Here is a 26,863-nt window from a genome sequence, read left to right as displayed (position 1 = left end):
AACCACTTGGTGTGTCATCACTATGTTTACTAGATTCTTCATTAATGGGAATTTGTTGTTGATTCTTTGTGGACAGGTTTTCCATGGGTTCAATGAGCGCATTGGTCACTTGAAATAAGGCCTGCCTTCCTTGATCATTTCATTTCCAATCATTTCAATCTCTGCTACTTGTAGGAAGCAAATCACATCATCTAACTTAAAAATGTTTGGTTTTTGTCTTATGAACTTGCTGCCAGTATACCATTTTTTTGACAAAGATGAAAGCAATTTTGTATTCAAATCAGATTCTGTGACAACATAATCAGTTATCCTGATTTCATTGACAATAGTCAGGAATCTTTCCAAGACAGACTTCAGATTTTCACCATCTTTATACTTGAATCGGTCAAGTTTTTTGCTTCAACCTTTCTTTCTTGATGTTCTTTAGTTCTGTATTGCCTTCAAACATTTCCAACAAAGCATCATACATGGCTTTAGCTGTTTCATGGTGAGCAACTTTTGTTAGAATTTCCGAAGATAATCCCAACTTCAGCATGGCTAAGGCTCTGTCATCAACATTTTTCATTCTAGCTTCAACAACCGGATTGTTGTTTGCTACGTCTGCCACAAAGGGTCCATTCTTGATCAAATTCCACATCTCCACATCGCTGTAACAGATGGCTGCTTCGAATAGCACTTTCCATTTGATATAGTTCTCCTGTCCGTACAACCTGGAATTTTTTTAGTAGACACCTCTTGCTCATCATATCCAGACATATTTTTAGTATTTTATCAGATTTTTTGAACAATAAAGAAAAACTTAACAATAGAGAATTAATGGCAGAAACAAAAAAAAACACTAAATGTTGCTTACTAGACACAAAGATAACAAACACACCACTATAACTCAAAATATTTCCATTAGAATAATGTCAGACACAATCCGAAATCAATTAGGGTCTCAAAATCGAATGTTTGGATTTTAGGCAGATTTCCCTACATGAATATGTCAGCCGTCAAAATCAAAGTCGGGTGTAAGGTCTAGGTGTGTCATATGCGTGCCCTAAAATATACCTTTCATAGGCCTGCCCTGACACCTGACATTCCACTTTTGGAAAACCTAATCATTCGTACATAATTAAAGTTATTACAATAAATGTTAAGTGTAAAACAGGTATTCGGGCAAGCTTTGCAGCATGTATCTTTGTCGAGCAGACCTAGTAACCATGAAGTGTGCTGGGAAACAGTTCTTCAGGAAGACTTTACTTAGAATATTTTCCAAAGAAAATATTCACCTAGCAGACTTCAATCCTCTTGACCATATCAAACTTTTCTTGATAGAGCCCCACTAGCAAACTTGTTCTTTAGGAATCCTTACAACCTTTGTTAATATTAACTTATTAAGCAAACCAAAGTGTGCTGGTAACACTCTAGCTTTGCAAGGAGTTGAAACCGTGCTCGGTAGATGTCTTTAAGTTGTTTCTTGATAAACTTCCCTCAAGCTTGCTGGGAACAATGTTTATTAAGAATAAACCATGCTAGATTTGGTTTTTGCCAAGGGTTTGCTAAGAAAGCAAACCTTGCTTGACTTGAGGAACTACCTTGCTAGACAAAGTGAACCTTGCTCGCTTTAACACTTAAGAGGAATTTTAGAAGATAACCTTATTGGGAAAGCAAAATATCTTACTAGGACAAGTAAAAGCTTGCTGGGAAGCTTGAGCTTACTAGGTTTACATACTTAGCAGTTTTCTGAGAGGTTGAGAAGTTTCCAATCTTCCTATTTCCTTTTTCACAACCCAACATTCGTTAAATCACTATACCCATTTGCTACGGGTTTTTAACGAATTAGGCCATTCGTTAATATATGAAGGCTATTTGTTAATGAGATTGAAGAATGTGTTAATATTATTGGATCAAACGGATATGGATCCATTCGTTATTGGATCAACGAATGTGGTTTTATTTCTTAGTGGATCAAACAAATGTGGTCATTTGTAAACGTGTATAATGAATGTGGGCTGTGTATAACATATGAGGCATTATTCGTGTAACTGTTCTAACGAATGGTCAAGGTAATTTATATCGAATGTGGCTTATTCGTTAAATTGTAATGAATGAAGACACAAGGTTAACGTATGAGGATACAGTGTTAATGAATTAGATACTGATTCACGAATGTGATCATGTAAATTTATGTGGCTAACGAATGAGAGCTCATTCGTTATTGTTAATGTAAAAAACAAATTGGGAAAATTTTCTAAATCAAAATTTTTCTGGGATATTTCTAATAACTAGGGCATTCCTATTGAAAAATTTGGCGACATATTTTTTTAGCCGAATTTTTACATGTATCTACTAGCTAAGGTGGAGACCACGAGTAATATGAAGGGGAGTTTATTAGTGCTTTTTGAAGATTTGTTTAAGGTCTTGCCGAATTTGTCAAGAAAAATGGAGATAAAAATTTCAAGGTGTTTATTTAAATGGTATCTTCCTATGATTGCAAGGATTTCATGAGAATTACTGCAATTCTGTTGGTAATTCATGATTGCAAAGGAACATTTTATATGGTTCAAGACTGCAATTTTTCTTCAATTTTTAATTGATTTGTTTGAGATTGAAATCTGACTATGTGGGATACCAGTGTCTATCCATTTACTTCTTTCTGAAGGACCTTGATCCTTACTATGTTTGCTACGAGTATTTGGCGGATTTCATCTGTTGAAGGGGACAATTATTGAACGGGTTAATTTTGTTGAAGAATGCAATATGAGTCTTGTCATAGGATTGAAGAATAAGATCGTTCGGTGTTGATTAATAAAAATTGGAACTCTAAATCATATGCCTAAACATTAGTACTTCTAAGCGAATGGGATGTATAACAGCTTCATAGAGTTAACTTTTGGATATACGTTTTCAAGAGAGGGAAAACTAAAGTGAAAGATGTTGAATGATTGATCGATGTCGAAAGGTCAATCAAAAACACTTATAAAAATACCTTTACTAGCTAGAGCAAGCAAGGTGTCGAATCCACAGGGAATCAGTGGAAAGTGCAAGTGAAACTCAAATTAGATTATAAAATACTTAAAGTGGACAAACGATGTCAAGCGGTTTAAATGAGTAGTTTGTAAACAATGATATGAAAATAACCAAACTCCAGGGTTCGGGTTTCTAAACAAGTTTGAAAATTGATAAACTTCTTTGGGTGTTTTCGTGTTAAAATATGTAAATCAAAAGACTTACCTATTGGCTATGTTGATCGTCAGAACTGAATCCGAACAATTGACACGACTTAATGAAAATCTAATTGATAATTGGTTTTACTTGTTGAAACACAAAATCAATAATATGGCTAACGATAAACGGGTCAATGACGAAAGAAGTTAATCCTAATTGTTGATGAACACAAATCAATTAACTGAAAAATGATTAACTAATCAATTTATAAAAACCGTTTAAGCACAAAATCAAAAACAAACATTTGATCAACGAATTACAAATCCAAAGTTAATGTTTAGAATATCAAAACCTAACATGCAACTCAACCCTAAACCTGGAGATGGTTATGAAGCCTTTAGCCTTGCAACTTGATCTTCATGCTCTTGATGATTGTGTTGAGGAATGATTTCATAGATCAATTGAGTGATTAGAGTGTGTTATGAAGGTGGAAAATCCCATCCTAGAAGTCCCACAAGTGATAATTATTTACTAGAATCGATCTTTGGGTTTTTGGGCCTTAAATATAGAAGAAAATCTCCAAAATCTTTTTATTCGTCAGACCAGACCGTAAGCTACGGTCGGGCCACCGTAGCTTATGGTAAAATCATAGCTTACGGTCTGCACCACTGCCTTACGGTCCTTCTAGGCCAAAACTGTTTACTTCAAAGAATCTTCGTTTCAACTCCGTTTTCCTCCCCGTTTGCGGCCACGTCTTCGTATTTCAATATTCTATCATCTCATACATCATTACTTTCATTTTCACTCCATCATGAATGCTCCAAGTTAGCTTCTTTAAGCTCCGTTAAGCTCCGCACACCTGTAAACATAAAACCTATCAAAGTATTTGTGTTCGATACATATAAATAAGTAAAACACACAATATAAAACACTTAAAGCATGTACTTTTACCCACACATCACATCGCCACACTTATCATTTTCTTGCCCTCATGCAAACTCTCATACAACACAAACACCTCGATCGACGGTTTATCAATTATCAGTATTAATACTAGTGAGGTATAAGGTCATACCTAATTCCCAAGAACTTACACTGTCAAGGTTGATAACCCACCAAATAATTTAATGATAAATTTTAAAACTATGAAACCGCCCAAACGAGTGTACTTCATTTCTGGTTAAAGCACACATGTTCATTCCCTTCATAATATAACATCTCTCCTCTCGGTTTAATAACTCTACCCTCAATACCAAGTATGAACACACAGTAATAAGCTTGGGATCAAGTCATATCTCCACCCATTACCCACCAGTTTCATAGAGAAAAGAACTAAGGGTTTTGTTGTGGCTTAGGTTAGGGTGTGGAAGTAGATTTATTTAGTGACTTATGTTGGATGAAACCCAATTTATTGACACCAACAAACAAACAAACAAAAAAACTCACTAACTATTATTTACAACCAATAACGACTTTAAATACGAACTGTTTTTGAGTTTTTCTTGATTTTTCTTTTCATTTTTTATTTTCTTTTCTTTTTTTTCTTTTTTTAAACAAATACTAACATCAATATACACAAACAACTGATCCAAGACAAATACAACTCTTAACATTCCAAGTTTCATCAACAGGGTTAAAACAAAAGGCCAAGGCTAACACGGCTTGTAATGTAGGTTTAAACAAACGAAAGGAAAAGGCACAAACTTGGCTCCTAAGGGATAATGTAGGGTAGGGAGTATTATTTTATTTTTATTTTTATATGTAAGGCCAATATAAAGTAGGTTTTCTACAGTCCAATTTCTCCATACAGGTGGTGGTATTAAGATCTCGAAATGCATGAGACAACCAAGTTCTAGATATCATGGACATGCCGGTTACTCTCGATAATGACACTCAAATGACATGTGTATATACTATATATTATATGTGTATTATCTATAAAGCAAATCTTACACACGTACCGGAGGAATTAGGCTGCCGACATGAAACATGTGTACCTGTCCCCATTACTTGTTATCCCCATCTAAACGGTTCATTTTAATTGTCCAATTTTTGAAAAGCATTTGCATGGGAAGACTTTTGAGAAACTTAAAAATTGACCATGATCAAAGACCTTTACTTAGCATTAATACTAACAATTAACAAATTACAATCTCGGCTTTTGCGCAAAATCAAGCTACTCTTAAGGCTAAAAAATTTTAATTTCTCCATATTTTTACATCCCCACACTTGAGATTTACATTGCCCACAATGTAACTCATATTTTCAAAAACAGATGCAAAAACGGGATATTCATACCAATTGTAATTCAAGTGACAACCAATTACCCATCTCCAGATATAAATAAAGTTGCATACCAATAAACGAAACACATAAAATTTTTAAACATAAGCATAGACACTAACACCAACCACATGACCCGAAAGTTCATCACGCCACCCGACCACCCATAACACAATTATTAAACAGTCAAAAAAACATAAAAGATAGAGAGAGACACATGGACCTGATCAGCAGATCAGCGAGTGCTAAAAAATATGGCGGCTGCGGGTCACCAAAGATAGACCTCATAGTGTCCATGACACCAGAGAAGTTAAACGCGTCTGACGAACTTCCCGCACCAGCATTCTGAGCCACATCTGCACGAGGATCCACCCACCTCGAATGATGAATCTGAGGTGCTGGATAGTGTATACTCCCGTCAAACTGCCCCAAATATGAGTAGTCAATCATTGGGGGATTATCCACCACCAGATCACCCCGATGCCACGCTGTTTGTGCCCGACTTCGGCGGTCATCCTCATATCGATCATTGATTTCTTACTGCCAGTTATACGCGTGGGTTTGATTCCACGACTCCATTCGGTCATACAATCTCCGGGTCTCTATCCGTTGCATCTATGCGTTCCGATTCTGTTGGTCAAATATGTATTGAAACTCACTACCCCAACTACCATAGATCGGTGGCCTCGAAGCTTGTAACCAGTCAACCATTCCTGCCTCATCTTGCACCATCTCGTGTGGAAGTTGAGTCGGGGCATGTTGTGGCTGCCCTAATGAACTCCCCCCCTGATCACTTCTCACTGCCCTTGGTGGAGCCTAATGACCCTGACTATCTGGAAAAAACCACATACTCTTCCTCAATCACATCCTCACCGTGCCCACTCTTTAATGCCTTCAGCTGCACTTGTGTATCAAAATGTTGGATATAAACATATCCTCTTTCCTCATGATAAATCAAACCCTCTTTTTGCAGTTGCTCTTTATCAAAAACACGCAGAATCTTCTCAACCGTTGGTGTATCTGCTCGAATCGCTCCCTTGGCCTTTAATAAAGTTGTAATTAAACGACAGTGTCGGATAATTAACTTTAACTTTGTCTCTCTTGCCCTCCAAATATTCATCATAACCAAATACCGGAATGAAATCTTTGGTGTACCCGTCATCAATGCATTCAACACGGGAATTTCCCATTTTCTGACTTGAGTTTTGTCACCTCGCTTCGGCATTACATTAAAAACCATCACACTCAACATCAATCTTGCTTGCAAATCTAGATTTTTCTCAGCATCGTATGGGCACATCCCAGTTTAAAAAGATCGAATTTCATTCTCTCGTACAAAGGATGTTTATCTGGGATTACATACAACTCGTCTTCCGAGGGATACACATACTCTCCCGATGGCTTAGAATCAAATAGTGCTATCCTCCGCAAAGTATTCAACGACATAACTACCACCTTATTTATATCCTTCCCAATCAACCTCATTGTCTTGTACGGAATACTCCCCCAATCAACTGTCAACGATGCGACCCACTCTTGAATTACATCCATGTAAATTTCCCTATCTTCTTCATCAATACACTTCAACACTGCCTCCCAACCTAAGTTTTCAAACATGGTTATAATACCAAAAGGCCTCAAAAGAGTACTCGAAACCCGTCTCTCACACATAAACCCATCAATTTTGTGTTTTAACTTTTCTATCGCATCATTAAACAACTCTGCTTGCCAAAACGGATCCATTCCTGATAATGGACCCCACCCCAAATTGGATTAAGGGGAGGAGCCATTCCTTCATCTTCATATGGTACCTGTATGGGATCATCCTCTCCCTCAGAATCCCTCAAAATTAATCTTCTCTTGGGCAAAGGCGGTAGGTCCTTCCCATCCTTTTTAGTGATGAAATTTGATGCCTTAAGTGTCAATTACAATAAAAAATACTTAAACTTGAAAAATCCCCAAACTTGGTTTTTTGGGGTTCTTTACACCCTCACGAATCCGGAAAAAATCGAGTAACAATTGTTGAAGACCGACACCACAAGTGAGTTCCTCTAGAAAAAATAATGAGTTTAGGATCCGAAATCAAGAGATTTGGGTAGGAATTGAAGGAGTTAGGGTTGTGGGTTTTGGTTGTTCTTGATGGTAAAGAGAGGAAGAAGAAGATGAAGTAGAATGAAATAAGAAGAGTTGGTGATGGGTAAGTTAAATTGGTGGTGGAGGTTGAAAGAGAGTAATATTAATAATATTAATTATTATTTTTATTATTATTTTTATTATTATAATTATTATTATTTTTCGGAACATGAAAAATCCCGACCGTAAGCTACAGTCGGGTGACCATAAGTTCGGTCTTTGGTGCGACGTAAGACAGTTTCTACGAATCGTAAGCTACGGTATTCTGACCGTAAGCTACGGTCAACAGTCAAAATTAATTAATTTTTTTTGACAAAAGATTAACAAACACAAAAACAAAAACAAAAACGCTCGGGTTGCCTCCAAAATTAATTATAAAGCTCACCACCGACTCATGTATGCTCTTTTTCATGTCTGCGTCTTCCAAATATTGTTTCAACCAATGCCCATTAACTACCTGCCTTAGGTGATCGTCAAAATCCTCAATTTTGACCTCGCGAAACTGGCCGACACGCTTCACTTGATACGGTCCCATCCATTTACTCTTTAACTTACCCGGGAACAGTTTTGCTCTCGAATTGTATAACCAAACCCGTTGTCCTTCTTCAAAAGTCTTCATCTTAATCTTTGCATCATGCACATGTTTCATCCGGTATTTATATGCTGATGCGCACTCATACGCTACATCTCGTATCTCCTCCAGATTAACATTTTTCATCCGGTATTTAGCTTTCTTTCTTTACCTGCACACTCATAATCTAGATTAACATTTTTCATGGCCCATAAAGCACAATTGGCAAGTTCCACAAGTAAATGACTTCCTTTCCCGTGAACCAACCGATAGGGGGTGGTTCTAATAGGTGTTTTTAAAGCAGTATGGTAAGCCCATAAAGCATCGTTTAATTTTGTTGACCAATATTTTCTTTCGGGTCTTACCGTTTTTTGTAAAATTTCTTTAATGTGTCTATTAGATACCTCAACCTGACCACTCGTTTGAGGATGGTATGGTGTGGCTTTTCGGTGGTTTACGCCATACCATTTAAGTAATTTGCCAAAATTGAAGTTTTTAAAATGGAACCCCCATCACTAATAATAATCCGAGGGACGCCAAATCTCGAGAAAATATTTGATTGGACAAATTTTCAAACAACAGCATGGTCATTTGTTTTGGTGGCGATTGCTTCAACCCATTTTGAAACATAATCAACCGCCACCAAAATATAGTAATTCCCGAAGGAGTTTGGGAACGAACCCATAAAATCAATTCCTCAAAGTTGTCCACAACGAGGATTGGTTGCATGGGCATCTCTTTCCTCCTGGAAGTGCTACACAACTGTTGACATCTCACCCAGTTCTTAGCATATTCTGCTGCATCTTTAAATAAACTAGGCCAACAAAAACCACAAGCTAAATTTTGATGACCCGTTTTCTGCCCGCTTAAATGTCCACCGCATGTGAGTGAGTGTGCGTGTGACAACACACTTCGAATCTTCTAATCTGTAATGCATCTCCAATTGACTTGATCAGCCCCAAACTTGAACAAATCTTGGTCTTCCCACACGTATTGTTTCACCTTTGACATGAATTGATGTTTCTTCTTCTTGGGCTGGAATTATGGGATGGTACCTGCAACATGAAAATTAATGAGGTCAGCATACCATGGTAATGTAGAAACAGCAAACAATTTCTCGTCCGGGAATGATTCATTTATTTCCCTGGCATCTTCTTCCTCCTCTCCAATTAATCTGGACAAATGATCTGCAACCACATTCTCGCTCCCTTTCTTGTCCCGATCTCTACATCAAACTCTTGAAGTAGCAAAATTCATCTGATCAAGTGCGGCTTTGCATCCAACTTTGACATCAAATATTTCACAGCACTATGATCTGAAAACATAACAACTTTGCTTTCCCAAACATAAGATCGAAATTTATCCAATGCATATACTACAGCTAGCAACTCCTTTTCTGTGGTGGTGTAATTAATTTGAGCATCGGAGAGAGTTTTGCTCGCGTAGTATATGGCAATGGGTTTCATATCCACCCGTTGACCCAAAACATCCCCGAATACGTAGTCACTCGCGTCACACATAATTTCAAACGGAAATGACCAATCGGGTGACATTAAGATTGGGGCTTAAACCAATTTGTTTTTAAGCACATTAAAAGCGTTTAAGAAATCTTCATAAAAAACAAATGGTACATCTTTTAACAACAGATTACACAACGGTTTTGAAATGACACTAAAATTTTTTATAAACCGTCTGTATAAACCCGGCAAGTCCCAAAAATGACCGGATTCTCTTAACATTAGTAGGAGGTGGCAAATTAGATATAACATTAACCTTAGCCCGGTCAACCTCAATCCACCTACTCGAGATGACATGCCCCAAAACCGTTCCCTCTTGCACCATTAAATGGCTCTTCTCCCAACTTAAGACCAAATTCGTTTCCACACATCTTTTTAAAACTTTTGTTAATTCAGTTAAGCATGATTCAAAAGATGAACCGAAAATAGAAAAGCCATCCAAAGAAATTTCAAGTGAATCCCCGACCATATCTGAAAAGATATTCATCATGCACCTTTGAAAGGTGGTCTGGGCATTACAAAAGCCGAAAGGCATTCGCCTAAATGCGAAAGTATCGTATGGACACGTGAAAGTGGTCTTATGTTGGTCATCGGGGTGAATAGCTATTTGATTGTACCTCGAATAGCCATCTAAATACCAATAAATTTTCCGACCTGATAGTTTTTCGATAATTTGGTCAATGAACGGTAGAGGAAAATGGTCTTTGGATGTCGTGGCATTCAACTTCCGGTAATCAATTCAAATTTGCTACCCCGTTACCGGTTGGGTAGCAATTTCTTCACCTCTTTCATTACGGGTTATCTGAATACACGCTTTCTTCGGAACCGTTTGTGTTGGACTCACCCAAGTACTATCCGAAATCGTGAAAATAATTCCCGCATCCAACCATTTCAAAACTTCTTTCTTCACAACTTCCCGCATGTTCAGATTTAACCGTCTTTGTGCATCTTGTGCGGGTTTCATCTCAGGATCTGTGATAATCAGATTATGCATCATGATAGATGGACTAATTCCCCTCAAGTCTGCAATCATCCACCCATGTGCTGTCTTATGTTCTTTCAGCACTACCATCAATGCCATTTCTTGATCTTCTTCTAAATTTGAGGCGATGATGGCGGGTAACGTATCATTTTCTCCCAAAAACACATATTTGAGGTGTTTTGGGCGTTCCTTCAACTCGACTACCGGAGGACTCTCAAGTGAAGGTCTCAATTTGGAGTCAATATTGTCCGGTAGTTTCTCCACCTGTTGAGACCATGGTGGTTTCCCAATACTTGCAGCATAAACATCAACTGCTCTTTCCTCTTCCTTTAACTGATATGAATGCTTTACTACTGACCTGCAACAAATAACACACTCCTCTGTGGCATCTTCCTCATTCTCATGAGGATTCAACCCGTCAATGATTTCAGCTGCGAAGCATTCATCACTCACCAGAGGGTTAGAAACGTTTGAAAAAACATTTTACCGAGGATTTTTTATTCCCGAAAGCCATGTCAACTACCCCGGTTCTACAGTTTATTAAAGCATTTGCGATTGCCATAAAGGGCCTACCGAGAATCACGTTCGGTTGCCGTTTTGGGTCAACTGGGACATAGTCTAGAACCAAGAAGTCAACCGGGTAATAAAAGTCCTCTATCATAACAATTACATCAGTAACAATTCCCCTAGGAAGCTTAAGTGTCAAATCAGCCAATACCACGGTGGTATCAGCTTTTCTAAGTGGACCAAAATCATATTGGTCATATAAGCTTCTCGGGAGAATACTCACCCCGGCTCCAAGATCCAATAACGCCTTCATAATTTTAAAATCTCCCACTTGAATGGGTATTATCGGCATTCCCGGGTCTTGTAGCTTGGGTGGGAGGATTCCCGTCAAAAACGAACTCATATTAGCCGTTAAATCGACCTGTTTGGGCATCTTATGAGTTCGCTTTTGAGTACACAAGTCCTTCAAAAACTTAGCATATGCGAGGACTTGTTTAATAGCCTCAATGAGGGGTAAATTAATTTTTACTTGTTTAAAGACTTCCTATATTTCCTCATGTTGTGGGTCCCTCTTCTTTAGTGATGATGTTGCGGGATTTACCAACGCCTGAGGAAACAGGACAGGTCTACCCGTGGACCCCGTATCCTTGGTGGTTGGTGTTTCCTTTTCTTTTATTGATTTATTTAAATTTTTATTAATTAACGTTTTCGGTTTATTTATTTGTATGATCTCCACCTCATCATCACTGTTCCCATTTTCTCTCAAATCCTCCACCACTCCTTCAACAAAGGATGATGGTGGGTTCACCCCGTTATCATAAACCTTACCATTCCGAAGGGTACTTACCTGGTTAATGTGGGTATTCTTCCCACTTGAAGAACTTTTATTCTGGTGGCTAGGATTCTTCAAAGTGTCACTCGGTAATTTGGATGGATTTCATTTTAGGCTAGCCATTTCTTCAGCAAGTTGACTCACCTGTTTATCTCTCGCAACATTTGCCTTCTCTTGAAGCTCCAACTTCTGATTCAATGACTTATTCTGAGTCTCTTGATCTTCCCTCATTTGATTTAAAACCTTATTTTGAGATTCTTGATATCTCTTCATCTCCTTCAATAAATCCGTAACGTCTTTCATAGACTCGTCTTTGTACCCCGAAGAATTTTCTTGCCCCTGCTGATAGTTCTTTTGATAACCTTTGTTATAACCCCCAGAATCTCTCTGATTGTACCCACTCTGACCGCTACTAGAACTATTACCATACTGCTTTTGGTTCGACTGATAGCTTGTCTTCTGAAAACTACCCTAAAAATTCGGGTTCTGTTGCGTGTTCGGATTTCCATAACTGAAGTTTCGATGATTCCTGAGGCCCGTATGATAAGTATTTGAACTCATATTATTGTATTTCTTTTCACCCTGCACATAGTTGATCTCTTCTTCTTCTTCTTCTTCAGTTTCTTCATGTTGCACAACCCCACAACTCGCAACCTCGTGTCCCAATTCACCACAACCTTCACATACTGGATATCTGTTTCCCGAATTTCCAGCTCCTTGTAAACCTGCAACCAACAACCTATCCATCTTCTTTTCCAGTCTATCCATTGTATCATTTGACCCATGACTTTCAACTACTTTTACCACTGACCTTTTTGACATCCTATTCGACTGTGCTAGTCTCTTTGAATTGCTCGCATGTCTCTCCAAATGTCCCCAATCCTCGTTTTATTCATTTGCAAGAAAAGATCCATTCGTGGTGGCTTGGAGATCACGAACATCATCATTTGAGAGACTATCATGGAATGCCTTTATCAATTCCCATAAGGCAATCCCATGATGGGAACAAGTCATCTGCAATCTTTTAAACCGTTGGAATGATTCATAAAAGTTTCACCGGTGATTTGCTGAATGTTTCGAATATTGTTGTGGGCCTTTGTGGTTCTCTGCGGAGTATAATACTCATCTAAAAACTATTGTGCCAAATCTCCCCAAGTGAAAATACTAGTTGATGGCAACGATAGAAACCACTGTTTTGCCGCATCTTTCATACAAAACTGGAAGACTACCATTTTTACCTCTTCCGCAGTAAATCCTTGACATGAGATGAGTGCGGATATCGAGTTGAAATCACTCAAGTGTAGGTATTGTTCTTCTGTATCCTTCCCAAGAAATGTAGGTAACCCTGTCAAACTATTATGCCTTACTGAAAAAGTCCTTCCATTTATGACTGGGATAATGATTGGTAGAGGGTTTGTGGCAACTTGTGGAATGAAATGATTTTGAACTCCTCTGACCGGTGGTGGCTCTTGGCACTCCATCATTAAACTCGTAATACGGTTCCCGTTGTTCACGATCTTGCTGGCGTCTCGGTTCTCGATCTCTATGTTGATTTTCTGGATGATTCTGTCGAATTTATTGGTCATCACGGGGATCTTGTTGCTGATATCGACTCCCCTGTCCATCTCTAAAGTCCTCTTCATCCTCAGAATCGAAACCAAGGTTGTCCCCAATCTGCCAATTTTCCACTCGTGCACGAGCACGATTAACCTCGGATCTTTCCTCTCTCAAATCATCTTGTCTTTGACGATTCACTGGGGCAGATCTGATTGGCAAGTTCTCATCCACGTTAAACTGCCGCCTGTGATTATGGTTAACATCTCTTTGGTCAAACAGATTGCGGTTTCTGTCACGGTTAACATTCTGGTTTTGTGGAACTGGTTGTTCTTGGTGATGTGGCTGATAAACATTTGGGTCTCTTCGGCTTCGGTTACTCATGGTCTCTTCTTTTGGTGTTATGATTTCGAGTATTTGTTTTAGTATGGGTTTCTGAGCTGTTAGGTTTCATCTTGCTGTTTTCTCGATTTCGGGATCAAATTGGAGTGGCTCTTTCTTGCGGGAATATCTCGTTTGCATCAACTTGTGGAGTTACCTTCACAGACACAAACACTAACACCCCGCGTAAAATCAACGAAGAAAAATTAAAAAAAAAACTGAAACTAAGCTAAATTAACACTTTGCGCGTTGATTCCCCGGCAACGGCGCCGTTTTGATCGATGTCGAAAGGTCAATTAAAAACACTTATAAAAATACCTTTACTGGCTAGGGCAAGTAAGGTGTCGAATCCACAGGGAATCAGTGGAAAGTGCAAGTTAAATGCAAATTTGATTATAAAATACTTAAAGTGGACAGACGATGTCAAGCGGTTTAAATGAGTAGTTTGTAAACAATGTATGAAAATAACCGAACTCCAGGGTTCGGGTTTCGAAACAAGTTAGGAAATTGATAAACTTCTTTGGGTGTTTTCGTGTTAAAATATGTATATCAAAAGACTTAACTATCGGCTATGTTGATCGTCGGAACTGAATTCGAACAATTAACACGGCTTAATGAACATCTAATTGATAATTGGTTTTAATTGTTGAAACACAAAATCAATAATATGGCTAACGATAAACGGGTCAATGACGAAAGAACTTAATCCTAATTGTTGATGACCACAAATCAATTAACTGACAAAAGACTAAGTAATCAATTAATAAAAACCGTTTAAGCATAAAATGAAACACAAACAATTGACACTACAACAAAAATGGCTTTTAAGTACGCACAAAAGCGTCCTAAAATGCTATTTTATAGGACCTTTCATTTGATAGGACCAACGAGAAAAGCGTTTCATGTAAAGGGGTCGTAATAAGTCTCGGAACTTAAAAAGTGTCCTGATATCCCAAATAAGATTATGAAACGAATTTTATGGTGCATAATATATCCATTAACAACTAAAAAAGTGCCCTAATAAAAACATATTAGGACACATTAACAATGTTCTGACACGTTCTTACCTAATTGTAAACGTTTGATACACATACAAGCGTCCTTAAAAATTAATTTATAAAACCCTTATAATGGAACATTATACTACCAAGAAAAGGGTCCTAATATCCAAAACAAGATTATGAAACTAAATTTTATGGTCGCATAATATGTCTATGAACTTAAATAACGTCCTAAAAACATATTATGACCCTTTTACAATATTCTAAAGTCTAATAGGACAAAAATTCGATGTCCTAACAAATCATATTATACAACCCTTTTTTAAACGTCCATACACACAATTTTACGTTACGGTTATGGACATCTAATTAATGGTTTTTATTGAACAATAAAAAGACCATCAACGTATATAATTCTAATAGTTATTGTGTATAACATCAAGTATTGAAAGAAATAAAACTTCATTATATTAAATAAGCTTATTCATAGTAAAAACACTAAACATAAATAAGTTATAACATTATCCAATATAATCTCTTGTGACATTCAACAAAGAAATTAAAAGCAATAAAAGAAACAAGCACCATAAAATCCCGAGTCATCCTGCGTCCTCAATCCTCATGGACTACCTACAAATAAACCATCCATGTATAAGCATTAAGTTCTATTTTATTAAAATTATTCATATCATAAGTTTAACAAACACATACCGAGATGAATGGACAAGGCCATGTGATGGATTCACTAATACAATCTAGAAATGTGGAAAATAACCCATATGGTCTCACCAAATTTTCATCTCTTGATTGCTGCCGCAAATATGTGGGCAATGTTCGGATTCACAAGTGAGAGACAACTTTCAAGTCTTTTTTGTGTTCATGTAAAACTTTTTTGTTTGTTCTATATTGCCAACCAGCGAACCAGATGCGATGGATGCACCAATAAAATCTTGAATTGTGGAAAATAACCCATATGGTCTCACCCGTTCAATAGCTCTATATTAGATCAACATTTCTCTAACTAATTACTTGGTTAATACCTAAAAAAGAAGTTGAATGAAAAGGAAGGATTTCAACTTTTATGGTAGGCATATACACTGCCATATAGAACAGTGTATCAATGTAAAGATTAGTAGCAACCAACAACATAAATTTAGTAGCATCAGAAACACAAACGTATGTTACAAAACTTAAACAACAAAGTTCCTTACTTAAAGATAAATTTGGTAATTACGATGGCTCACTATTATTTAACATCCACACATAACGTATGTCACAAAAACTTTATATTTTATAGGTAAGTTATAAATTTATTATGACTAATGAAAAGCAATATGAATGAATCATACCTCAAAATATGGCACTTGGGATACGCTTTGATTTGGGTAAGGGTTTTGGGTGCAGACCTACCGTGAACTCCAAATCAAATAAACCTGCATGCACCAGAAGCAAAAAGGGTTATAGGAGCTATTTATGATGATGACCATGTATTTTTGTGAATTGGAATTAAATCAAACTAAAACTCACAACATTATTTATAAAACAATATATTCATATTCATACAGTATAACATAGATTTTATTTCATCATAATGAAATTATTTTTCCTTCATTACATACTCAAGTGAAAGTTGATCGTGAACTCATGACCAGACCCGATTCCGATAAGAACCTTAATTGTTATTTTCAGGCCCGTGAACTATTTTCACCCACTAATACCACAGTTAACCTCTAATATAATAAATTAAAACAATAATTGAACTTTATATATCACAAAAACTTCCAATCCCTTTCTTTATTGTAATAGTAGATGTTTAAACCTGAAATTGAAGTTGCCTGGTAAATGAAGCCTAGGAAAAATGACACATTGCTTATTAACCATTAAGCTTGTTTTTCCAATTTCCGGTTCAGCATGTAAAATCAAATTTAACAATGCCCATTATCTTTGTGATGTTGTCAAGCCAAGTTGTATACGCACATCATTGTTTCACCATCCTCCAATACTTTAGTGACATCTGAAATTTATAAATTTTTACAATATGCACTTATGTGATTAACTGACCTTGATTATCATATTAGAATTAAATATGACCTTGATTATCATATTAGAAATAAATCTCTTATAAAAACAATTAAAATATTATTTATAAATATTTCACCATATCTAAACTCATTTATGGCAAATGCTTAAATAATAACGGACATTCTATTTTCCATAGAAATCGATATGTTACGCAAGATATACTCTTTAGATATTGAATGGGTTAATTCTATTAAGAAATATGTTTCATACCAAAGTTACAAAATATGCACATCCATTTAATACTGTGAAATACGGAATAAGTAACAAAAAGTAATTACCAAGTGTATGATGGGCAGAAGTTGATTCTTGATCGACAACCCTGCAATTTCCACAGTTTTTATAAGTAAAGCTTTAATTTAATGATGAAAGCAAAAAAATAATCAGTACACCATATTAATATCATTACTATTAACTAATGCAGTATGCGATCACGAAGGTTCAAATAAACACAAGAACAAGCTGGGTAAATTCTTATTCAGAAAAATACGTAACAAAAAACTGTCTTTAAAAACAGAAAACATAGGTATTTAAAGCCTAAACCTAGCCAAGACTTTAGGCAATAAACATGGAAAAGGAAACTGAAACAAACACAAATTCTTAAACAGTTTATAATAAAAAATACTAGAAAAAAACACTCCAACTTGTCATCCAAGTTGTCGACCAAATTGGCTCAACTTGGGCCTTCGATGGGGCCCATATGCGGGTCAGAACAGTAGGTAATTGGGCCAAGGCCTGGGTCAACCCTGACGCCATCATCCTCCCCCTCTTCGGAAGGACTCGTCCTCGAGTCAAAGGGGTCATCCAGCTCCGGGACAAATGGTAACAGATCAGCGACGTTGAAAGTGGCTGACACATTATAAATACCAGGCAAATCAATTTTACATGCGTTGTCATTAATACGTTCCAAAACCTTAAAAGGTCCATCAGCACGGGGTTGTAGTTTGCTCGCTTTTCCACCCGGAAAACGGTCCTTGCTAAGGTGTACCCACACAAGATCACCTGGTTGAAATACTAATTTCTTCCTCTTGACATTAGCTCTCCTTTGATACACGATATTGTTATTGGCAATCTTGTCGCGAACCTATTCATGCAGAAGCTTAATTTGGGCAGCCCGATCCGCACCTTCTACACTATAGTGAGTAACCGCGGGAAGAGGAGCAAGATCCAATGGTGTAAATGGGTTGCGACCGCACAAAATCATAAAAGGACTCATACCCGTAGAGCGATGTGAAGAGCGGTTATAAGCAAACTCTGCCTGAGGCAAAACAAGGTCCCACTGTTTGGGATTAGCACCGACCAAACTACGCAATAAGTTCCCCAGGCTCCTATTCGTAACCTCGGTTTGACCATCACTCTAGGGGTGGCGAGCACTACTAAAATTAAGACGGGAACCCAATTTCCTCCATAAAGTCCGCCAAAAATTCCAGAAAAACTTGACATCCCGATCCGATGTCAATGTCTTAGGAATCCCACGTAAGAGTACAATTTCCTCGAAATACAAACGGGCGATGTGACTTGCATCATAAGTTTTGGCACATGGAACAAAATGGTCCATCTTAGAGAAACGATCAACCACTACCATAACAGAATCTTTTTTGCGTTGTGTTAGTGGGAGACCTACAACAAAGTCAAGGCTGACATCTTCCCATCGACCATCGGGAACTGGTAGTGGTGTGTAAAGAACCGCATTCGTGTGATGAGTTTTTGTAATATGGCACGTGCGACACCTATCAACAATGCGAGCAACATCAACACTCATCTTTGGCCAAACAAATCGTTCTTAAACCAACTTGAGAGTTTTATCTCGTCCAAAGTGACCTGCTAATGCGCCTTGGTGACCTTCAAGAATGATGGCATCACGTAACGAACACTTAGGAACACACAATAACACTCCTTTAAACAAGAACCCATTATGTAGAGAATAACCATCCGTTGGTGCAACTCGACAAGCCCCCCATATCGTTGCAAAGTCGGGATCATCGGGATACAAAGTACAAAAGTTATCGAACCACTCCACTCGCACTTGAATTGAGGTAAGAAGAGCCCGCCGCCTACTCAAGGCATCGACAACAGTATTGGTAGCCCCGGATTTTTTCCGAATGACGAAGGAGTATTCTTGTAAAAACTCAACCCATTTAGCATGACGGGGGTTGAGCTTAAGTTGCCCTTGAATAAATTGAAGGGCTTGGTGATCGGAGAAGAGAATAAATTCCGTGTGGAGCAAGTAGTAACGCCAATATTCAAAATTGCGTATGATGGCGTAAAACTCTTTATCATATGTACTAAATTTCTGCTTGGCCTCACTAATCTTTTCACTGAAAAATGCTATGGGAAGGCCCTCCTGACTAAGGACGCCACCGATGCCAGAGCCTGATGCATCGCATTCCACCTGAAAAGTTTTCTGAAAATCAGGAAGTGCTAGAACAGGAGCTTGAGTAACACATCGCTTGAGTTCCTCGAAAGCTTTTGAGTTTGCGGGATTCCAACGAAAGGAATTTCCTTTTAAGAAATCATTAATAGGGCCCACAATCGAACTGAAATTTCAGATGAATCGGCGGTAGAAGGACGCTAACCCATGGAAACTCCGAACCTCATATAGTGTGGATGGTGTGGGCCAAGTTAGGATTGCTTCGATCTTAGATTCATCCATCCGAATGCCATTACCTGAAACAAGATAACCCAAAAACAAAACTTCGAGGGACAAGAAACAACATTTCTCACGGTTAGCATAAAGTTTCTGCTCTCGTAGGATCAAAAAAACCTGCCGGAGATGGTGTAGGTGTTGTTGCAGAATGGTACTTAAGACCAAGATGTCATCAAAGTAGACGACTATGCATCGACTAATCAGCGGTATAAAGATATGATTCGTAAGGCACATGAACGTGATTGGGGCTTTTGAGAGACCAAAAGGCATCACCATCCACTCTTACAACCCATCCCGTATTTTGAAAGTTGTCTTCCATTCATCCTCGGGTCGTAGCTGTTAGGTATTGAAGCACACACACAGACGAACAGAAATCAAAGGACAAATAAACACGAGAGATCTACGTGATTCGGTTACAGCGTGTAACCTACGTCCACGGGGGAAACTAGGGTTTATTATTGAGTGATAATAATTTACAGATACAAGAGATCTATTTATAGGTTAGCTAATTAGGGTTTAACCCTTTGCTAATCTTGCTAAACAAGAAACCTAACAAACTGGGCTTTGGCAATTAGAGCTGGCCAGGCCCGTCTATGCCTTTTTCTCTAATTCTTAGCTATCCCTTTATGGGCTGGGCTGAAGACAACATATCTCCAACGATCTACCACTTGGTGTCTTTGGACCTCTGATGTACATAGAAATATACATCTTTTCGGCATCAAATAATCTCTAAAAACTGCAATTTCTATCTAATAACATAGCATAAAAGACTACTTATCATAATAAAACATAATTTTAGGTGAAACCAAGCCTCAAACGAAGAAACAAGCAAAAAGACGATGAAAAATATAAGAAAACACAAGTAAACAAAGAAATACGCCCCCATGCCTCAAGAAACACGCCCCCATGCTTCTGACACAAGAAAAGACAAAATCTGAGAACAAAAGCACGGGGCCGTGCTCAGCATGCGCGGGGTCGTTGACGGGAATGCGGAAAAGACAAAGAAGAATTGAGCACATGTCACTAAACAACACGGGGCCGTGTTTGCTCATCATGCACGGGGCCGTGCCTCATCGTCCAGATTGCCTATAAATAGTGGCTCATGTTGCATTCATCAAGTGTGCCTTGAAAAGAGTTCTCTCCGGTTTTCACTTATAAAAACACACACTAACACTCACTTTGAAGATCTAGTGAAGAGTTTGAAGTCTTGGAGGTCATCACCACTAATTATTATCATCAACCATCACTACCATCATTAAGAAAAGGATTCATCTACACTTGGTTAAATTGTTCTAAGTTTAATCATGTATTTGTTGTTATCAATCATCTTAATGTTTTTCACAATGCTCATTATGAGTTAAAACTCCTTTTACCATCTAAAATCTATGAAGAAGCTTTGTTCTACTTGATAACTAATCAAGACATGTGATGAAGTCTAGTAAAGTACGTGGTTATATTACAATTATCTTTTGATGAGAAATGTTTCACCATCTTAAATCACTAAATCAAAGTTGGTGGTTGTCAAGATCATTGGCAATCGTTCATGATCGATTCATGTTCATGAAAGATAGAAATACCTTAATACATTATGGAAACACGGATCCTTATATTGTACTTAGAAATGATGAGATATAAGTAATGGTGAATTTTTCTAAACCTTGGTAATCCGAAAAAGGCTTTGCTTAGGATATCAAATTAGTCAAGGAAACCATATGTTAACGGAATGTGTAATTATAACCTACATAAATCAACCAACGGGAGGTTGTGTGATGAACTACAACCACCCGAAGTTGTTAGAATTGGTATTTGAGAAATCGAAGTCAATCCTAATATTTCTACTTTACGAAACTACTTGTCAACTCAAATCGACATCATTGAGATGGTATGACATTAGGAAAGGGTGGACTTTAAAATGCGCATACCATCTCCTTAGTGCCGAAGATGCTCACCTAAGGTTTAGGGAGCTATCTATCATATATTTCTACGGCAAATCTATCACATGTCTACATATTAGTTATCGACGCTTAAAATGGAGTGGATTCTTGATCTTAGATGGTAACCTTCTCATAATTAAACAACCCGTTTAGAATCTCTTGTCTCGGTCACCTATATATTATATATATATATATAAGCATTTATATTTTATAAAAAGGTCAATAAAATTATTAACCCCAAAATGATTAAAACCTACGAAAAGTAAAACAACGATTTATTATTAGAAACCTTTGTGTCCACGGATCGATACTTGGTTCTTACCAATACTATTCTACATATACGATAGGTACACTTGCCTATTTTGTGTGTGTTTAGTCTTTGTAGAAATCACTTTTATAAATTTAAAACACGATCTTGTGCAAAAGCTAGATATCCAATACATCATATTTTTACAAGCCGCGCACACAGCACATCAAAGTTTTTGGCGCCGTTGCCGGGGACACGGTACGTTTCTAAGAACGATCCAAGTTTTAATTTAATCACTGTCTATAATTGTACAAATATTTAACTTCTATTTTATCTGATCTTTAATTTTACTAAATATTAAACTTTATAATTTTACGGCTAGCCTAATTTTTAACCTTTATTTACCTTATTTTTGAAATAGTTTAACTAGCTTAGACGTTAATTTAGTTTAAAATAGCTTAACTTATAGTTCAACCTAGGCTAACTTTAACTAACTTTTACTTTAGTGTAATTCTGATTTAGCCTCAGGTATGCCCTCTACTTTTTAGCGTGAGCTTGTTTCTCCAATTTCTGAACCGGAACGACTCTTTCGTCGACGAACTCGTAAAGGGGCTACAGAAACCGCAGAAGCAATCAAAGACGAATCAGTAGACGCCACCACATCAGGAGAAAATCAAACTGAAGAAATGATGGCGGCCCAGAACAATGAGCCGAACATGAGCCAGTATGCCAAGCCGACTCTCGAAGGCTACGACAATGGATTGGCTCCTCCCGAAATCACCGAAAATTTCGAAATCAAATCTAGCACCATTCATATGGTAGAAAATTCAGTTCAATTTCATGGTCTCCTCGACGAAGACCCTCTTTCTCACACATCTCCATTTCTACGAATTTGCGGAACCTTTAAAATTCAAAACTGTTCAGAAGATCAAATCAAGCTTAAACTCTTTCCTTTCTCTCTAAGGGGGCAAGCCCTATAATGGATAGAATCTCTTTCCTCTGGTTCCATCACCACTTGGGACCAGATGGTTGAACAGTTTCTCCTCAAATATTTTCCGCCCGATAAAACTGCCAAATATCGAGCCAGCATTACCGGATTCCGGACCGATGATGATGAATCGTTACACGCAGCATGGGAAAGATACAAAAGTCTTCTAAGAAGATGCCCACATCATGGACTGAGAGTATGGTTACAAGTTCAAACCTTATTTGACGCACAATCCAGTCAAAACAAATAGGCCATCGACCAGATCGCTGGTGGAGACCTAGGATCCAAATCACCTAACGAAGCATTTGAAGTCCTGGAGAAGGCCGCCAAGAAGAGTTTCGCTTACAACCTACCAAGATCTACACCTACCCATAAGGGAATACACCACGTTGACTCCAACACTCTTGTCACAGCCCAGCTTGAAGCCCTTTCAAAAAAATTCGAACAACTTCAAGCCAAACTATCAAAAACCAGACTTACCTGTGACACTTGTGGAAGAAGTCATAAGACGAGTGACTGCAAACAAGTCGTTATGACCATGGAAGAAGTCGATTTCATCGCTCAATAGAATAACGCTTTCAGCAATAACTACAATCCAAGATGGAGAAACCACCCGAATTTCAGCTGGAAAGACGGAGGTAACACTCAACCTTTATCCGGGTTTGAGAAAAGACCAATGAATTAACCCTTCCAACCTAAACCTCAATTTCAAGATCAAAGTTCTTTTAGCCATCAAAACCCAAACTACTCGAAGATTGAAGAAATGTTAATCCAATTAATGACCAAAACAAATGAAGCCGAGAAGAAAGCCGACTCAAGAGCTGTTGATATCAGCGGAGTATTACTGAAGCATGAGGCTGATCTCAAAAGTTAACAAGCATCACTTCAGAACCTAGAAACCCAAATCGGGCAAATTGCTTGACAATTATCTGAAAGACCACCTGGCACACTTCCAAGCAATGCAATCACCAATCCGAATGCAACAGCTAACGCCGTTACACTCAGGATTGGTACAACCATTGTTGTTTCACAAACTTTGGAGAAAAAGTCTCCTGATGAAACGCAGGAAAGGCTGACCCCAACAAGCACAGTACTGCCTAAGGAGCCAGTTCGAACCTATGTTCCACATATTCTATACCCTGGAAGACTGAAGCAGGAGCTATTGGAAGCCTAGTAAGGGAAGTTTCTAGAACTCTTTAAGCAACAGCATATCAACATCCCTTTTGTCGAAGCTATCGCTCAAATGCCGAAATACGCCACGTTTCTCAATGAAGTGCTGACCAACAAGAGGCAGCTGGAGGAGCTCTCGCATGTCACCTTTAGTGAAGAATGTTCAGCTGTTCTCCAAAGCAAGCTACCAACAAAAATGACCGATCCAGGGAGCTTTACTATCCCTTGTCTCATAGGAAATTTATTTGTTTGCAATGCCCTAGATGACCTAGGAGCTAGTATTAATTTAATGCCTTATGCGGTTTTTGCAAAACTAGGGATAGGAGAACCAAAACCCACCCGCATGAGCATTCAGTTAGCTGACCGATCCATTAAATATCCTCGAGGCATTGTTGAAAACATTCTTGTTAAAATTGACAAGTTCGTTTTCCCAGTAGATTTTTTGATTCTAGACATGGAGGAAGACAAAAGCGTACCTCTAATTTTAGGAAGACCCTTTTTAGCCACTACAAAGGCTATCATTGATGTTTGCACCGGCAAACTCCCTCATAGGGTCAATGACGAGGCAATCACTTTTTATATAGGAAAATCTATGCAATATCCGCAACAACACGATGACACTTTATACTGTGTTGACATCATAGATTCCATCGTAAGTTTCTATATGCGAGATTCCTCCATCAATACTCCCTTAGAAACACAAGTCTTAGACAAAACACTCAACAAACCCGTCCTAGAGAATGAAAATTTCAATAACAACAACCACGAAGAATTAGAAACAGCATGTGAAGTCATTGAAAACAATGAAAAATCAAAAACATCAATCGAAGAACCACCAGCCTTGGAATTAAAAGAACTACCAAATCATCTCGAATATGCCTTTCTAGAGAAAGATTCTCAACTCCCAGTAATTATTTCATCTCACCTTTCTAAAGAAGAGAAAGACGAACTCCTTAAGGTTCTCAAAAACCATAAGAAGGCTAACGCGTGGAAGATCATGGATATCAAAGGCATTAGTCCCTCCTTTTGTACTCACAAAATCCTCATGGAAGAAGAATACAAACCCATGGTCCAACATCAAAGACGTCTCAACCCCAACATGCAAGATGTGGTGAAGAAGGACGTAATCAAACTGCTTGACGCCGGATTAATCTACCCGATCTTAGATTCACCTTGGGTAAGTCCAGTTCAAGTAGTACCCAAGAAGGGAGGAATGACAGTTGTAATGAACGAGAATGACGAGCTGATACCAATGAGGACCATCACAGGCTGGCGAGTTTGCATCGATTACCGGAAACTTAATGATGCCACAAGAAAAGATCATTTTTCACTTCCTTTCATAGATCAAATGCTCAAACGATTATCTGGAAAAATGTTCTACTGTTTTCTTGATGGATTTTCCGGATACTTTCAGATTCCCATTTCCCCTGAAGACCAGGAAAAAACTACTTTTACATGTCCATTCGGAACCTTCGCCTACCGAAGAATGCCATTTGGATTATGTAATGCTCCAGCCATCTTCCAACGCTGCATGGTGGCCATCTTTCATGAAATGATCGAAAACTCTATGGAAGTTTTCATGGACGACTTCTCTGTCTTTGGAGACTCCTTCGATCACTGTCTGAAAAACCTAGACAAAATGCTAGCTAGGTGTGAAGAAGTAAATCTAGTGCTCAACTGGGAAAAATGCCACTTTATGGTAAAGGAAGGCATTGTCCTAGGTCACAAGATTTCTCAAAACGGACTAGAAGTCGATAGGGCCAAAATAGAAACCATATCCAAACTCCCACCACGGACTTCAGTCAAAGCAATTAGAAGTTTTCTAGGTCACCCCGGTTTCTACCGCCTCTTCATAAAAGACTTTTCAAAGATTTCAAGACCTATGACCAAACCTCTAGAGAAAGACGCACCATTCGTCTTCTCTAAGGAATGTGTTGAGTCATTCAATACACTGAAAGACAAACTTGTCAATGCACCAATCATGACCACACCCGACTGGACCCTTCCATTCGAAATCATGTACGATGCAAGTGACTTTGCAATTGGAGCCGTACTCGGACAACGCAAAGAAAAACACATTCACCCAATCTACTACGCCAGTAAAACTCTTAACAATGCACAAGAAAATTATACCACAACTGAAAAAGAATTACTAGCCGTAGTATCTGCCTTTGAAAAATTTAGATCCTACTTAGTTCTTTCCAAAACCATAGTTTACGCCGATCATGCCGCAATACGATACCTATTTAACAAGCAAGTTGCCAAACCTAGACTCATCCGATAGATCCTACTACTCCAAGAATTCGACATCGAAGTTAAAGACAAGAAGGGAGCAGAAAATGTAGCCGCAGACCATCTTTCACGTTTAGAATGTCCAACTTCCAAAGAACTCCACAAGGAAATTATCAATGATAATTTCCAACATGAAGTTCTCATGCACATTCAAGAAGTGATACGGGAAAAAGACGAAAGTCCTTGGTATGCCGACTTCGCTAATTACTTAGCTTGTAGGATCCTCAGCAAAGGACTTACCCACTAACAACGGAAGAAATTTTTCTCCGACCTTAAGTTTTACTTCTCGGAAGATCCATATGTGTTTAGGATAGGTGCGATCAAGTCATTCGTAGGTGCGTAGCAGGCAAGGAGGCCTTAGACATTCTCAAAAACTGCCATGAAGGACCAACAGGCGGACACCACGGTACTGCCACCACGGTCAGGAAAGTGTTTGCTGCAGGATTTTTCTGGCCCACTATATACAAAGATACACATGCTTTGATCCAGGCATGCGATGCTTGTCAAAGAGCCGGGAACATCTCATCAAAAAATGAGATGGCTCTAAAAGGCATTCAAATTTTTGAAATCTTTGATATATGGGGGATAGATT

At 38.2% G+C, this 26,863-nt stretch overlaps 1 protein-coding gene across 1 annotated transcript; it reads right to left on the bottom strand.

Annotated features, from left to right (window-relative positions):
- Positions 1 to 17,666: 17,666 nt before the first annotated feature.
- Positions 17,667 to 18,755, bottom strand: LOC143602272 (uncharacterized). The gene is made up of 2 exons (XM_077079444.1): positions 18,480 to 18,755; positions 17,667 to 18,077 (listed from the first exon to the last, which is right to left on the bottom strand). The coding sequence occupies exons 1-2, from the start codon at positions 18,753 to 18,755 to the stop codon at positions 17,667 to 17,669; spliced, it is 687 nt and encodes a 228-aa protein (XP_076935559.1).
- Positions 18,756 to 26,863: the final 8,108 nt, after the last annotated feature.

The sequence above is a fragment of the Bidens hawaiensis genome, unplaced genomic scaffold, assembly GCF_021521415.1.
Source record: "Bidens hawaiensis isolate Kalapana, Puna unplaced genomic scaffold, B.hawaiensis_p1.1 tig00058242_1, whole genome shotgun sequence".
Taxonomy (NCBI): Eukaryota; Viridiplantae; Streptophyta; class Magnoliopsida; order Asterales; family Asteraceae; genus Bidens; species Bidens hawaiensis.
Note: the sequence above shows the minus strand (reverse complement) of the source record. Positions and strands in the feature narration are given on the sequence as shown.

Coding starts and splice junctions, on each gene's coding strand:
- LOC143602272 (XM_077079444.1), bottom strand. CDS start 18,755: ATGAGTGTTGATGTTGCTCGCATTGTTGATAGGTGTCGCACGTGCCAT. Junction 18,078..18,479: donor GTTTGTATTTCGAGGAAATT/GTACTCTTACGT, acceptor CTGCATGAATAG/GTTCGCGACAAGATTGCCAA.